Below are 17,515 nucleotides of genomic sequence, written 5' to 3' on the forward strand. Positions count from 1 at the left end.
GGCCCCGATGCAAAACTTGTAACAGGGCCCCCAACTATAATGCTTTACTCATAGTACTGGGTTCCCTATATGGAGAAGAGGGACCTTATGGGCCCCCTAAGGCTATTGGGCCCGGGTGCAACCGCATCCCCTGAATCCTCTATAGTTACGCCCCTGTTGTGAATTAATTTTAAGATGAGCACCACAACATAAAGCATAACGTAAAGTAATTATAACAGTTGCTCATCATTACAGGTAAACAATTTCTATATACAGACTGTAAAAGTTGTGTTTCCCACAGTAGTAACTACATAATGTGCTGTTGCCACATCCATCTTCAGTATTTACTTTATAGTAATACATGCCAGCCCAACTGTATGTGTTGGAGGAACAAAAAATAAGAAGGACATGCTAATTGACTGTGGACTTTGCTTAGTGTGTGAAATCAAGCACTTTACCCTCTTGTGTATAAAGGTCATTGCCCTATCTAATTACACTGGATCTACACACATTAACTTTAAGCTCCAGTTATTCTTAATAACATACACAGGAAACAGTAATTCTTTACCCCAAATTGCTGACTAGTAAAGGGTGTAACAGTGCTGAACCAATGTCCTCCGGGCTTGTTGAATTACAATAACTAGGGGGAGTATACGGTTACACATACATATGCATGAGTACCAGTGAAACAGAAGCTGGCTGAGTTCTCAGCACATAGATCTAAGGTTCATTGAGGATAATTATGTTGCAACCACAATCCTACGCATGGAGAGTTACCAGAGGTCACACTAGAACTCACTAAATGACTGCACACAATTAAAGTGAGGGCAAGAATAAGATCATACAGGATACTAGGCTGATGGGCTTGATGGATGTCATATATTTTTTTTTATTACATTACTATGTGGTACTACTGTAGACATGAGGGATTGGAATGAACTGACACCCTATACTTGCTAACACATCAAGGGCTGGAGCTATTGCCATACACAGGCCAGCAAACTAGAGGCTGAAATTAAAGTTTTTTTCCGAGACTTAGATATGGTGATCTAGCCTGAACAGTGGCAGATAGGGAAGATTGGGGCCGCTGCCCCCAGCTCGAGGCTCCAAGGGGGGGCGCACTGCTGTTCAGGTCCCCCCTACTATACCTAATATTTCTAGACACTATCAAGACCAGTGTTGTACCATTGGATTGGCGCATTGCCAACGTGGTTCCAATTTACAAAAAGGGGACCAAAAGTGAGCCTAGTAACTACAGGCCGGTAAGTCTCACTTCAGTAACGGGAAAAATGTTTGAGGGGATTCTGAGAGACGCCATCGATGAGCACCTCAAGGATAACGAGGGAATAACTCCTCACCAGCATGGATTCATGAAGGGTCGCTAATGTCAGACAAATCTGATCAGTTTCTACGATGAAGTAAGCTCTAGGCTGGATCTGGGAGAATCTATTGATCTCGTATATCTGGACTTCTCTAAAGCATTTGACACCGTGCCACATAATAGGCTAATATACAAAATGAGACAGCTCAGATTGGGTGAAAACGCGTGTAATTGGGTAAAAAATTGGCTCAATGATAGAAAGCAGAGGGTGGTAATAAATGGCTCATACTCTGGGCCACCGTCGCTAGCGGGGTGCCACAGGGTTCAGTATAGGGCCCCATTCTGTTCAATATATTTATGAACGACCTGATAGAGGGGCTGCACAGTAAAATATCAATATTTGCAGATTACACAAAATTATACAATATAATTAATGCAATGGAGGACAATGGGCGGCTACAAACTGACCTAGATAAGCTGGGGGCTTGGGTAGAAAAATGGCAAATGAAGTTCAATGTTGATAAATGTAAGGTTATGCACATGGGCAGCAAAAATGGATGTTACCAATATACACTTAGGGTGTATTCACACGAACGTATATCGGCTCGGTTTTCACGCCGAGCCGATATACGTCGTCCTCATGTGCAGGGGGGGGGGGGGGGGGAAGGATGGAAGAGCAAGGAGCAGGAACTGAGCTCCCGCCCCCTCTCTGCCTCTCTGCACTATTTGCAATTGGGAGAGGCGGAACAGGGGTGGGGCTAATTCGCGAAACTTAGCCCCACCCCGCCTCCTTTCATTGCAAATATAACCATGTATAAGTACATGAGGGGACAATACAAGGATCTCTCCCAGGATATGTTTATACCCAGGACTACGACGGTAACAAGAGGGCATCCGCTACGATTAGAAGAATGCAGGTTTCATCACCAACATAGAAAAGGGTTCTTTACTGTTAGAGCAGTTAGACTGTGGAACTCTCTGCCTGAGGACGTAGTGATGGCAAAATCCATAGAGGAGTTTAAAAGGGGACTTGATGTCTTTCTGGAGAGGAAGGATATTATAGGCTATTAATCTAAGGTTATTTGTTAATCCAGGTATACAGGCAGGTAAGAACTATTAGGGGTTGATCCAGGGATTAGTCTGATTGCCTTTAGGGAGTCGGGAAGGAATTTTCCCCCAAAAGGGCTAATTGGCTTCTGCTCTTGGGGGTTTTTTGCCTTCCTCTGGATCAACAAAACAGGAGGCTAAACAGGCTGGACTAGATGGACATTGTCTTCATTCAGCCTTACGAACCATGCTACTATTATAATCCCCATTGCTAAAACCCCAACCGTTACCGTCTCTGCAGGCCACAGATCTCCCATAGGCACTGTCAGGTGGAGGAGTGAGGAAGCCACGCTGTGTGAAGATCACGCACTGTGAAAGCCTTCAAAATAAAAAGAACAATGGCGCAATTACATTTTTGTTCTATTTCATGGACTCTTCATTGTTAACTGGTTTAACTGTTACAACTTCTTTGTTTTAAGGTCTTTTATTTTACGATCTAGATTTGTACTCCATGTTTACATCTGCAGACTCTGTACAATTATTATACACTGGCATATAAGATGTATACACTGCTTTTCTTTATTAGATTTTGTAACTCTTCTCTAAACATGCTCCAGTTTGTTGGTCTTTTTTTAAATTGGGGTGTCCATATTGCAGATGAGGTCTGACCAAGAAAGAGTAGAGGGGGATAATTACCTCAAGTGATCTAGACTCTATGCTTCTCTTAATACATCCCAGAATTGTGTTTGCCTTTTTTGCTGCTGTATCACTTTGTTGACTCATGTTCAGTCTGTCATCTATTATTATACTTCTTTGTACCATCCTAGGCTAGCCTTTGCTGTATCATTTGCTTTGCACTTAACCAAATTATTCTGATCCAACTACAAAACCATTATGGACCATCCATTCACTCCACGACATTTTTATGCCTCTGTTGGAGCTCATTTCAATGGGTGTCTATGTTTCAACGTTGTATACTATGAAAATAGGACACCGCGCTCCTAGGAATATCCACCCTCCGGACAACCGTCTCTTTCTTTTACTCCGTTTATTAGAACAACGCGTTTCGTCGGTTACGACTTCATCAGGTACAAATTATTGTACCTAATATTCCTAGGAGCGCGGTGTCCTATTTTCATAGTATACAGCTTTCAACTTCAGCGGCTCTCGAGGCAGAGAGACGGAGGACCTGCAGATACTCTCCCCTGTCTAGCCCAGTGGGATTTTAAGGGACCCACCGGCAACTCATTCTACAGGCTCTCCTGGACTAAGGGGTGTTGGTAAGGATCTTGGATAAGGTCTTTACCAAACACCGGGTGAGTGTGATTAATATATTTTGTTCACACATGGTCAGTATATAGCCTATCCACTCAGGAGCGCTAACCTGGTTCATTTACTTTGATATGTTTCAATGTTTGTATTCCTGATGTAAAAACTAGGAGCCACCCACGCAGGGCCATATTTGCTACTAGGCACTAGAGTATCAGGTTTTTTTTCAACCTCTCTTCCCTTCCTCACAGACCCCAGCCTTCCACCAAATTGGGAAGAAAGGGGGTCTGAACTTTCGACTGCTGCACTGTGCTGCAAATTTTATAACTGCAGACAAAAGAAGAAGCTGTTAGGTTTCTGCTTCCCTTCTGCTGTCTGGCACCAGTGCTTCGTTGGTGGAGCAGCATTGAATCAGCTTCACCACCAGTTAGGGGTACAGAAATGCTGCGACATGGTACTGTAGAAACCTCTGACAGTACTGGATGCTACAGGCTGGAGCACCGCAGCATCACAGCTATTGGCAGCCATCCATCCTGTTTGTCTAGATTAGGCCGGGTTCACATCTACATTGGATACTGTGGTCCGAGCTTCTATCGCAGATAAGGCACAATATTCCAGCTAAAAGCCAGGCAGCTGAGCAATAAGCGAATAGACCCCTTATAGTCAACGGGGTCCATTCAGCACTGTTTGGTTGAGTCCTAAAATGGAGCCATTTAGCTACGGGAATTCCCTTTTCCTGCTCCCCGAACGGAGCCATAAAGCGAAACGCTCAACGCAAGTATGAAACCACCCATAGTTTCCTGGTAGATATCCAGCCATTGGTCGGTCCTCGCAGTAGGATATGAGTGGTGAACAGCACAGCAGTGAAGTTGGGCTTTTGTTCTAATGTTGTTAGAGAAAGTTGCAACAGTACAGGCCTATTCAGCCATTGACTTGTCCTTGATACATTGCCTAACAGGCGCTGTCCACACCGCCGCACTTCTTCGGCAGTTCCCCCGTACTTGTTTGTAGTCTATAGCCAGCGATTCTTGGTCAGAAGGTTCAAAAATCCTGCCTCCAGGAAGCTGAGTCACGACACTCAGGAACCTACCATTGCAGCGCTCAATGAACTAATCACAGCCGTTAACTGCGATAGCTGTGATTGGTTCATCGAGTGCTGCAGTGATTGGCTGAACAACAGCGTTCAAGAACCAATCAGAGCCAGCGCTTCCTGGAGGCGGGATTTTTGAACGCCCTGACCAGGAAGCGCTGGCTAAAGACAGATATATAATTCGTACCTGGTCCTGGCATATACTTCTGCATAAGCACATGGAGTAGCTGGGGATGCGCTGAATGCATGAAGAGGCATGCACCTCTACATATATTCAGCACAATGTGCGTCCAGAGAAACTGTATTGAGGCTGGAGCAGGAAATGCCGGAATTAATACATTTTCCCAATAAAGTCTACGAATGTTGCCGTACAATATGCATAAGGCCTTATGGTCCTTTTACATGGACTGACTATCTGGCCCGAGTGTTCTCCTGAATGCTCATTCGGCCAATAAGTGGACTGTGTAAAGATACCAACAATCAGGCGACGAACATGGAAAACCTCATTAATTAGCTCGTTTACGTTAACGTAAAAATGCTCACTGATTGGAGATATATCTTCCCATGTGAAAAGGGCAATATAGCAACCGACCTATGGAGACAGCAATCGTTTGTGCCCATAAGCAAATAAGAAAATGAAAAAAAGCACTGATAACAATGAGTGTCAATTGGTGCTGGTTACATCAGACTGAAAATTCAAAAGGGCCATTAAAGTGGCTGCCTTCTTTAAACTATAAAAAATTTGCTATTTTTCTCTTCGACTTTTACTCTACTATTTTACACTAAAAGACTAACAGTTAAGCACAGACAGGGTGAAAGTTCAAAAAATGGTCCTGGGGCTTTTGCCTTTGTAAGGGCTCCTTCCCACTGGCGAGATAATCGTGCGTTTTCAGTGCGATGCGAGAGTGCGAGCTCTCGCAGGAAAGTCCCGCACATGTTGTTCTATGACAACCTTTTCACTAGCGATGTTTAAGGGCAAGCTGCGATGTGAGGATTAAAAATCGCAGCAGGGGGTTTGTTTCAGCATTTTGCGTTTTTCTCTCGCACATACAGTGCAATGGCAAAACAGATTCTCGCATCGCAACGCAAAGCAAAAACTTGCGATTTTTATCGCCAGTGGAAAGGAGCCCTAACTGAACTGCGAAAAGAATATGGAGAGTATAAAAATTGCCTGCCTGAGGGTGACTACCCACTAGAGGTTTTTTTTCTGCTGCGAATTTGCTGCTTTTTTTTTTTCCAATTGTCAATGGGACTTCCTAATGTTAAAACCGCAACGCAACTTTGCGTTTTTAACATTAGAAAGTCCCATTGACAATTGGAAGAAAAAATAGCAGCAAATTCGCAGCAGAAAAAAACCGCTAGTGGGTAGTCACCCTAACATTCATCACAGTGCAAAAGATAAAACACAGTGTAGCAGACTTGGATAATTATAACTGAAAACATCTCCAACAATATCCAGGTATTCAAGAAGTAAAGGACTCAGGTTGTTGTAAGAACAAGGAGGCACAATCTGAATTAGTTGTGGGAAAATCAAAGGCAATGTCAGAAAATATAATTTTACTGAAAGAGTAATAGAGTAATAGCTTGGAACAAACTTGGTAGGAAAATCAACAGGAAGTGAATGTAAGTGTGACTGGGATAAGTCCAGATCTATCCTAAGAGAGAAATGAGAAGAGAATAATCTAATGGCAGACTAGATGGACTATGGGGTCTTTTTCTGCTGTCAGACTTCTATCTTTTATCAATGTTCTCTCTAGACCAAGAGTGGGCCATCTTCTAACCCCTTGACCACATCCGATGTACATGTATGTCAGGTGCGCACAGGGTTTGTACACAGTGGGTGTCAGTTGTCTTTGGCAGTTGACTCACGCCTACATTGGCCGCGACTGGAGATAATGTCAATCAAGGCCATTAACCATTTAGATGTCGCTGTCCATTCCCCTCTAGATTTGGGTCTTGCACGGCAGGAGGAAGAACAGGATGCGAGGAGCAGAAGTACACAAAGCACAGGCTAAGCATCAATGTGACTGACTGGGTGAGTGATGTATGTGTCTCTGCTCTGTCCTGAGATGACTGTGTGTTTGTACAACAGGAGGATGGAGCAGACCACAGCTGTTCGGCCCTGCCTGTCATTACAGTCATTAAGCAGCTTTTCACTGCAGGATGAGGGAGGGCGGCATCAGCATACATGTCCACCAATGTTTTAAATCAGGTTAAAATCTCCTTAAGTTAGGGCTCATTTAGACCCAACGATTTTCACTCAAAAATCGCTCAAAGCCGTATTTTGAGTGAGAATCGTTGGTTTTAACTGCACGGACATCGTGCAGTTTTCGCTAACGAGTCGTTCATCGCTGTCTTTCAGCAAGCTGAAAGAGAACCATGAGCCTTATCAGTGCCGCGCGCTGAGTTCTCAGCAGGATACCGCAGATACTTTTTGTTTCAGCTGGTATCCTGCATGGAGAACACAGCCAGAGTGTGAAGAAGACAGCGCTCCAGCTGCATTCTATATAGCCTGCTCAGAGCACTCAGCTGTATTCCAGCTATGCGCTCCATGAACACAGCAGGAGTATGCAGGAGACAGCGCTCCAGCTGTGTTCTGCATACCCCGCTCAGTGCTCAGCTGGATAAAGGCTGAGCACTCTGAGAAGACAACAGGTGTATGCAGAAGACAAGTGGTCCTGCTTGTCTTCTGCATAACCACTTGGAGCACTCAGCTGGATAGCAGCTGAGCGCTCCGAGAAGACAACAGCTGTATGCAGAAGATAGCGTACCTGCCTGTCTTCTGCATACAGCGTGAGCCTTCATTTACACACTTATGCAAAGTGAACGCTCAAAACTGTCACTCAAACTGGCGTTTGAGTGAATTTTGAGCGATCATCTTGCCATGTAAATGCACAAACAAAAATGGCTCAAAAGATGTCTTTTGAGCACTAATCGTTTTGCCTAAATGGGCTTTTAAAACGATTAAATTCTTCAACTTTGGATAGATCCCCAGGCACACCCTAGTTAGATATTTTTGGAAAACCTTTGATAATTGTTTCGGATGCCTTAGGTGGAGGGCATTAAAATTGTTATTTTTTTTGATACAGAGAAGAGAAAAGGGGCACAAAAGGTGTTTTTCTTTGTTATTTTCTTTTACTTTTTTTGTACAATTTTTTTTTCATTTTTTATATTTATCCCTGTTGGGGACTTGAATCAGGAAAGCTCTGATTGCTATGATAATACATTGCACAATAGCGATCACTGACGATGGCAGTCCTGCACACCGGTGTCTGGTTGCCACTACATAGCAGAGAGCTGATGATGTCACAGAGGGAGCGTACTCCCTCTGTGTAGCCTTTACATGACGCAATCTACATTGATAGTAGAATGAAAGCGGTTAACAGCGGGGATCAAAGTTTTCACTGTCCCCCACTGTTGCAGCAGGAGGCTGGCGGTCAGTCACAGCCTGCTCCTGCTGCATTATGGTGCAGGCACACTTGAGCTCGTGCCATACACAGGATGCAAGTTTATGTCTTCTTGCGTTATCTACCACCCTGGCAAGATGTAAGCTTATGTCTTGTGGCATTAAGGGATTAATGGAGCGTATTGAGTCCTATGCCTATGGCAGCTAGAGTTATAAATACAGCCCTGACATTACTAAGTTAGTGCATCCACGTATCTCAAATTAGTAACCACATATTCTTCATGTTAGTAACACTAAAGTGAGGTTCATTATTAATTTATTTAAAAATATTATTAATTTAGTAACCCTTTGTGCCTCACATGACTAACCCTATTCCGCCTCATTTGCAGTATGTGCCTCACATGATCTATCATACAACTCGCATTAGGCACGAGATTACTTACTATTGTAACATGAGACACATGGAGGGTACCTATTTAGTAACTCCATGCCTCATATTAGTAGCAACACTATATGCTTGCCGTTAGGACCCTATGTGCCTTGTTTTAGCTTCCTAACCAGGGTCTGCCAGACCTTCACCAAACAGCAGACCCAAGTAAGTGGTCCTTTCAAATGTACTTGAGTACCCCTGGTCTAAGCCTTAATAACAGGGAACAGGAAAGTTAGTGGCCTGGGTGCTATTCCTTAAACTGTGCTATCCAAAACAACGTCATATAAATATTGCTGTACAGTAGCAAATAATTTGTCATAATTAGTTAGAGTAGTTAATGGGCTTATAGTAAAATCCCTGGGGTAGAGAAGGAATTAATGGCTGCAACCTTGGTGGCACTGAAGATGTTAATGCCAATATCCCTGGTGGCCTGGAGCAGAAAAAGAGCTAATGTCAGTACCACCGGTGGTCTATAGGGCAGTGTTCCCTAACTCCAGTCCTCAGGGACTGCCAACAGGTCATGTTTTCAGGATTTCCTCAGTGTTGCACAGGTGATGTAATTATTGTCAGTGCCTCAGACATTGCCACAGGTGTTCTTACCATAGGATATCCTGAAAACATGACCTGTTGGTGGTCCCTGAGGACTAGAGTTGGGGACCCCTGGTCTAGGGCAGTGAAAGGCTTAATGTTGCATACCTGGTGTCCAGTGGCCTACTCGCCCCTCCCGGCTCCAGTGTTGTCCCTGGAAGGTTAAGAATGGACAGACATCTGCCTGCTCATAAAAAAAAACTGCTCCCTGTGTATTACAGAGACTACTCTTATACCCCATCTCTCTCACTGATTTCGCTCCATGCCCCCTCTCTCACACGAACTACTCCCCAATGGCTCTCCTCCCGCAGATTGCTCCCTCTATCCCTCTACAGACTGCACTCCATGCCTGCCTCTCTCACATACTGCTCCTTATAAAAACAAGATCTGAACACATCTATAATGTCAATAATCAAAAGCGCAATTTCCGCTAACAGGAAAGAATCAGGGTGTCATTGTAAAATAAGACCTATTTGGATTATACCGCTTCCAGGAATAAGATTCTATGCTTGATATTCTTGGATCTGACTGCTTAGCATCAGCCCATAATGGATAACTAAACTGACATTCATTTAAGGCGAGGTCTAGAATTGTACAATATCTTAATATTTAACAGAGAAAAAGACTGGAAATCCATACCTTATAAGCAAGAGAATGGAAGAAAAGCAGAGTTTGGTAAGTTCCTGAGGGTGGTAGGTACCTGGAATATGTGCTTTATACTTTGACTGGAATCTCATACTTGCAGAATGTAACACAGGGCAGTTCTTCAGATGCTACAAATGCAGTATCATTCTTACGGTGCACATCTTATGTAATGCTTATATGACTGGTGAGCCGACCTCGTCACGCTCCAGCAGATCTTGGTAGCCACTACTCTTTTTTCTGTAATGGGGCCAAATGTAATGTGGGTGGAACACTTGCAGTGTGTGGCCCAATGAATCAGGGAACAGATTCTGTGCCGCTTGTGGTGCCAGTCATAGTGGCTTACACACTGCACCTTGCTGGCATCCTATTATCTACCCATTGCTTATTTCATATCTTGCCTATATTGTTGAACTGTGCTTTTAGTCTGGGTCTCCCTCTGTACCTCACCGTACATTCTCTGTGTCCTGACCTTGACTGCTTTGGCTTATTTCACACTAGCGCTTATCTTCCATCCAGGCTGGCTCTCTGTTCCCTTGTAGGACGGAATGAAATGATTCCCTTTTTGCTAACATTGATTTTAATGGAGTCCAAAAAGAAAGAAAAGCTTTCTGTTTGTTTCTGTTCTATCGGATTTCCACTTTTTAAACGGACAGATATTGCTGCTGACTGCGCTATTTGTTTCCTAACAGAACAGAATGCTTACGGTTTACTTTCCATTATTTAAAAACTCCCTTGAAACCATTGGTGGCAAAAGTAGAACCATTTAATTCTGTTTTAATTCCAAAAACTGAACAGAGAGCTGGAAAGCCTGAAAGGATAGATGCTAGTGTGAATGAGTCCTAATTATTTAGGGCCTCCTTGTGCTGTGTTCGGATATTATACTTCTTTGTACCATCCTAGGCTAGCCTTTGATCCAACTACAAAACCATTATGGACCATCCATTCACTCCACTACATTTTTCTGCCTCTGTTGGAGCTCATTTCAATGGGCGTATATGCTTAAATGTTTGTATTCCTGATGTAAAAACTAGGAGCCACCCACGCAGGGCCATATTTGCTACTAGGCACTAGAGTATCAGCTTTTTTTTTTCAACCTTTCTTCCCTTCCTTACAGACCCCAGCCTTCCACCAAATTGGGAAGAAAGGGTGTCTGAACTTTCAACTGCTGCACTGTGCTGCAAATTTCATAACTGCAGACAAAAGAAGAAGCTGTTAGGTTTCTGCTTCCCTTCTGCTGTCTGGCACCAGTGCTTCGTTGGTGGAGCAGCATTGGATCAGCTTCACCACCAGTCAGGGGTACAGAAATGCTGCCACATGGTACTGTGGAAACCTCTGACAGTACTGGAGGCTACAGGCTGGAGCACCGCAGCATCACAGCTATTGACAGCCATCCATCTTATTTGTCTAGATTAGGCCGGGTTCACATCTACATTGGATACTGTGGTCCGAGGTTCTATCGCAGATAAGGCACAATCTTCCAGCTAAAAGCCGGACAGCTGAGCAAAAAGCGAATGGACCCCCTTATAGTCAACGGGGTCCATTCAGCACTGTTTGGTTGAGTCCAAAGATGGAGCAATTTAGCTACGGGAATTCCCTTTTCCTGCTCCCCGAACGGAGCGAAAAAGCGAAACGCTCAACACAAGTATGAAACCACCCATAGTTTCCTGGTAGATATCCAGCCATTGGTCGGTCCTCGCAGTAGGATATGAGTGGTGAACAGCACAGCAGTGAAGTTGGGCTTTTGTTCTAATGTTGTTAGAGAAAGTTGCAACAGTGCAGGCCTATTCAGCCATTGACTTGTCCTTGATACATTGCCTAACAGGCGCTGTCCACACCGCCGCACTTCTTCGGCAGTTCCCCCGTACTTGTTTGTAGTCTATAGCCAGCGATTCTTGGTCAGGAGGTTCAAAAATCCTGCCTCCAGGAAGCTGAGTCACGGCACTCAGGAACCTACCATTGCAGCGCTCAATGAACTAATCACAGCCGTTCACTGCGATGGCTGTGATTGGTTCATCGAGTGCTGCAGTGATTGGCTGAACAACAGCGTTCAAGAACCAATCAGAGCCAGCGCTTCCTGGAGGCGGGATTTTTGAACGCCCTGACCAGGAAGCGCTGCCTAAAGACTATAAACAAGTGCTGTTGAACTGCCGGAGATGTGCGGTGGATCGGGCAGCGCCTGTTAGGTAATGTATTTTGTTTTTTTCATGCAGCTAGGGCTTATTTTAGGGACAAACAGTACGACTTCCTACTGTAAAAGTCGCATCACACCAGAAACGTGATTTCGTGCGATGCTACACAAAGGAAGGCTCCTTAGGGAAACATGGGCCACAAAACATTGCAAATCGCAGCTGTATAGAGCATGCCACAATTTTTTTTCTCGCAATGTAGCAGCCTACAAAGCATCGCTAATGTGAAGGAACCCATTGGAAAGCATGGGCTCCACATACATGTGATTTGTAGCATTGTCGTATCGCGAGAAAATTGAGTGATTTTGTCGCCCGTGTGAAAACGGCTTAAAGCAAGGCTAGTATCAGGGATGGTATTATTTTTTATTTTAATTTGCTACATTGGAAGACTAGTCCAATCCTCACCATTTAACCACTTAGATGCAACAGTAGAATTTAAGTGGTTGACTGAGAGAGGCAAACCCTATTAGCAAACCACGTGACGCAATTGCAATGGTTGCTCTCATAGCTTGAAGTGTGAGGCCTCTTCTACATGAGCGTTTTAACGTGGCTATTTTGCCGCGATAAAATGCTGGCCCGAAAATTGCAACCATCTGAAGCGTTGGATTCCAATGCATTCTTTCAGAATGGTGATTTTCCAGCGTGTAAAATCAGCTGGACGGAAAAGATAGCGCAGATGGTGCGCATTCCAGACGGCCGCTTTTATGCACAGCCAGAAAAGTTAAGACTTGTTATTCTTTTTGCAGGAATATGTAGTCGGTTCCCATAGATTCTTATGGGAGACTATGAGAGCCATCAGAAAAGGGCAGCGGCTCGCGATATGGGTGGCCAAAAATCGCAACGCCCATGTAAAAGAGTCCTGAAAATGGTATGCAATGCACTTAACTCTATTAGGCCACCAGTCAGCTTTTACCTACAACAAAGCAAACATTCACAATATCCAGGCAATTACCACAATTACTGTGCCAACTCACATGATAGCCACATCAGAGCTGCTATCTGGGAATCCACCCTCAGGATATAATAGGGACAGACTTTATCCCCTACCTGTGATTGACAAGGGAGAACTGTATCCCAACCTGAATAAAGGTCCAACCAATGAGACTATTCCAATATTCTGTGTTACGCTGCCATACTCATTAGTGAAATATCAGCTGGCCCTGTCAATTTCAGTAGGACTGGCCAACTGTCAGATGTGGATGGGAGCCCCCTAACAGATGAGGTCAGGGAAAAAAAGATCCAGTAAGTTGAATTTCAACACCTGGAGATAAGCTGTGTCAGACCCCTCTTCCCTCTGCCCATTGAAAAACATGAATGTTGGGCCGAAACAAGCATTCAAGTGTATGGGAGCGTCAGCAGAAATAGGTATCAGCGGAATGAGCAATTGTCCAACAGCTTCTGAAGGTGTATGGGCACCTTAAGAGGTAGATAATGTGGATACAGAGCAGTAAGATTCCTGCAGCTAACATTTTGTGTTATTGTTGGAATACTTTACTAGTTTTTCCTGATTGTTTGCTCAGACAGAAACCTCAGATCCTAGCTGTTTAACCCCTTAGACAAGCCAGTCAAGGTTCCAATGGGTTGCCATAGCAGCCAAAGGCCTGACAAAGGCCTACAGGGTAGCCATGCAACAGTCTATTAGACCCTGCCTCCATCAGGGTGTAGTAGGCTGCTCTCCTAGGCAAAGCACACTGCATTACAAAGGTAGCACAAAATAGTACTGTACACCAGTGACTGAATGACCGCATCTTCAAGTCCCCTTGGGGGGACTAAAAAAATAGTATCAAATAATGTTGAATTAATATTTTTAATGTGGATTTAGCAAATCCGTGCTCATAGGGATGCATTGGACACCTGCGGATGTCATTTTTCTCTGCCACGCAGATCGCATGCGCAGGAAATCACCCGTAGCATGCTTCAATTTCTGCGGGTGTCCCGCACGGACGGCTTCCATTGAAGCCTATGGGAGCCGTCTGCTCCCGCGGCACACCCGCAGCTGTATTTCTGCTGTGCCATTGGAGAGCAGGAGTTCAAAAACAGAAAAAGATGTGCCCGGCGCATGCGCACGGCACGCTGCTGGCGTGCAGAGCACACCTGCCGGGCTGAAAAAAGAAGATCCGGCCCCAACGGAGGGCAGATCCACAGCGTCCAGACAGGTAAGTAAATCTTATTTCAGGCCTCATGTCTGCGGGAAAGGAGGGACCAGCTGTGGAATTCTGCATGGAGAATCCACGCGGGCCCGAATTTCCTAGTGGACACGAGGCCTTACAAAGTTGCATGTACCCCAACGGAGCGGCAACAAACTTCAATTTGTGGAATAATAAACACGTTATGGTCTGGGAATGTGGTGATATTAACGCTGTGCGGTATGCGATAATCTCTGCTGATCCACAGAAGAGCACTAACATGTAAAGCTACATTCACACGGGCAAACGCGATGTCGGGCCAGACGAATATTGTGCTTATAAACATTTGTTTTACCCACGGGTGCGAGACGGTTTTCATGCAAAAATGCATTATTTCTGTGAAATTCTGGTTTGCACGCGCGATGGATGATTGCAAGTGTGTCCCATTGACTTCGATGGCGATGCCTTCCTGAGAACGTGAAATAATGGGACATACAGCATTTTTTTTACCTTGCAGCATCGCTGTGAAAGAGAACATAGTTCATGACTCCATTCAAAAGAATGGAGTTCACATTGGCGCAAGTTTTGAGCGTCTCGCAAATTTCGTGCTTGTGTGCATGTAGCCCGATTCATACTACACAGTGGTGGGGTTAAAAAGTACGATTTCTCCCACAAAAAATGAAAGAGTAATTGTTCTTCAAACACAACTATGAAAAAAGTGAAAGAAAGAAAAAATCAGTGCCAGGCGCTCAGGTAATAATTGTGTGCGGCTGCAGAGGGGGCCTCCAGAATAAGGCGCAATGTACACGGGCGGATTTGCAGTGCGGAATCTGGATAGGGCGCTCGCCTCCGGATTCCGCAGCAAATACTGCCCATACACATGCTATAGAAAATCGCTTCTCCCTGTCCACAAGCGGAAATCAATCGCAGCATGTTCTATTTCAACATGGACGGCTTCTATTGAAATCAATAGAAGCTGTCTGATACGTGGCCCGTCTGCAGCTGGCACTGCGAATGGGTAGCGAAATCTGCATTATCGCCTAGCAACGGTGCGGCATATTCTGTACTGCGCATGTGTGCCAGCCGACATATCCGCAGCATAGACAAAAAAGATTGCGGACAGGTATGCGTCAGCGGCCGGGCACCGGGTCGGACCCCACATGCAGAACCTGACCCGACCTTAATCTACGGCCATCTCACACGAGCGTATGTAAAAACTCCGTTTTCTGCACATTTGCCTGCATTTCTATGTGCAGTAGCAACGCAGACAAGCACGCTGATGATGTCACATCATCCCGGCGGCATAGTGACCTCTGTAAAAAATGTACTATAAGACCGGCTGTCCACGGGCGCTGCGATACACCTCCGCAAGAGCATTATCTCACCGTGATGTACCCATCATTACGATAGGTCCATTGAGAAATATCTGGCACGCCGTGATTTTTACACCCAAGTGGAGAATCGCCGCGTCGTCAGGCTGCGCTTTCCAGTTATCCTATGGAAAGCGTTACCTATGTTACCCGCGATCGGATTATCATCGGGTAACACAGTGACATATCGCCCGTGGGCAGGAGGCCTTACGTGTGCCATTGTGGATTCACTGCGTCTGTTACACACCCACTCAGCTCATTGGGCAATTTAGTGTGTGAAACGGGCACTGAAACGCCAAAAATAGGGCTTGCTGTGTGCGCAAAAATACTGGTGTGCGAGGCGCCATAGAAATAGACGGAGGCTTAGTGCTGCATAACCCGTGTAACGGGGGCGTAGGGGCGGCTACAGCAGCAAGAAACAATGTGTAAACCAGGAGTCAGATAAATGGTGACTACACCGGCACGGGACCGGACGATCGCAGTTTACACGTAACGAGGGGCCAATAATGATTGTTATGTATGCATAAAATTATAGGCGAGGACTGCGCATCCGTGGCCGCGGGCACTCCGCCGTCAGCACGCAGATTCGCACGATCCAACTTACTGGTGGGCAGCCCGCCGCCGGGACCCGCTGCTGGAGGGGCGTCTCTACATGGCTTTTGTACAGCGGAGACCATGGCATGAACTAAGCCGCGAGGCCACGTAACGCGCCGGGCTGTCGGCGCACCGAGCAGCAGCAGCTCTCACCTCGCGCGCGGTGACATCAGCAGCTGCCGGCCGCCGCACGTGTCCCCGCCCGCAGTCAGTGCACCTAGCCCGCCGAGCTCCCTGTCCCCGCCGCGCTTGGCTGAACTCACGGCTCCCGCCCGTGCATGGAGGAAGACAGGGACGAGGAGGACAGCCGGCCGCAGCGCACCGCTCGGACTCAGGTAAGACGGGGACGCGGTGCGCGTTGACATCTCCGGCCGCCGTGTTACTGCGGAATTAGTGGGAGCGAAGGTCAGCGGCAGAGCGGGCTTCATTCATTCCTTCTAACCCTCCCTGAGCCGCTATCATGATGCAGTGATGGCCGGCAGGTGCAGGGAGACCATGCTATGTCACTATGGCCGCCCACTGCAGCTGGATCGGGCTCTTCCGGCTTTCACCGCCTTAAAGGGCTCGTCCAGGGGATGGAGAGGCGGACCTGACCACAGAATATGCTAATAAAGGAAACCATTCTATAAGCGACCTATTAAATCCCCCCAATACACTGGTGGTCCCTGTTGCTCATCTGTGTGACCGCTGCTGCTGATTACCAGATCAGCACCGCTGCAGGGATTCACCAGATTTACCAGATCGCTATGGCTGTTATTGATAACATTGCCTGCCAGTAAGGCCAGCTTCTCATCAGCGGATTTGAATTACAGACTCTGCGATCGCCGTCCATATGATACGCGGGCATTGAAAGGCAAGGATTGAAAAGCAATTGTGGATTTCGCAAGCGGAAGAAAAATGGCAGCGTGCACTATTTTACCGTAGATTCGGCATGTATAAGCTCAATTGAGCTCTATAGGTGCGTTAGATCCGCAGTGCATAAGCAATTACATTGCATATGGATGCGGATTCCTACACGTGTTGCTAGGAGACGAGATAAAAAATGGTATAAAGAAAGCAGGAATTTGTGGGCAGACCACGCAGGATAGTCTGGGGAGCAACACCCCCATCCAGACTGTCTGCAGCCTCCGCTTGTTCTTCTGGGCTCTTCCTTCACAAGAAGAAGGGTTTAGACTACTTCCAAAATAAGTAGTATAAACCGCTAAGGTCAGAGAGCAGCATCCGTCCTGAAGGCTGTCAGAGCAGCTCTCACCACGACCCCACAAGACAATGTCGTCTGATGTCATTTTCTGCTTGTGGTCGGTTTTCCACACAGATGATACGCTGTACTTAAATGTACATGCGCACAGAAAACAGCACGCATACGCGAACATACGCAATTTCTTGTGATCACTCACAGCTCTTTGAATCCGACCCGCTCGTGTGAGCCCAGGCTAATGCAGTTTCTGAAACTCCCCCAACAGT

At 45.8% G+C, this 17,515-nt stretch overlaps 2 protein-coding genes across 3 annotated transcripts in view; one reads left to right on the forward strand and one right to left on the reverse strand.

The window, feature by feature from the left end:
* DERL3 (derlin 3) overlaps positions 1–17,515 on the reverse strand; it is a 154,946-nt gene that overhangs the window by 59,467 nt on the left and 77,964 nt on the right. For both annotated transcript variants that reach the window (XM_066603543.1, XM_066603542.1), the window contains one exon: positions 2,638–2,726. In XM_066603543.1, coding sequence (XP_066459640.1) covers positions 2,638–2,664 — 27 coding nt within the window. In that variant the 5' untranslated portion in view covers positions 2,665–2,726. The remainder of the gene's footprint in view (positions 1–2,637; positions 2,727–17,515) is intronic.
* SLC2A11 (solute carrier family 2 member 11) overlaps positions 16,093–17,515 on the forward strand; it is a 36,138-nt gene continuing 34,715 nt past the window's right edge. Inside the window, exon 1 of the mRNA XM_066603538.1 lies at positions 16,093–16,386. Within this exon, the coding sequence (XP_066459635.1) occupies positions 16,330–16,386 (57 nt within the window). The 5' untranslated portion in view covers positions 16,093–16,329. The remainder of the gene's footprint in view (positions 16,387–17,515) is intronic.

The sequence above is a fragment of the Eleutherodactylus coqui genome, chromosome 5, assembly GCF_035609145.1.
Source record: "Eleutherodactylus coqui strain aEleCoq1 chromosome 5, aEleCoq1.hap1, whole genome shotgun sequence".
Taxonomy (NCBI): Eukaryota; Metazoa; Chordata; class Amphibia; order Anura; family Eleutherodactylidae; genus Eleutherodactylus; species Eleutherodactylus coqui.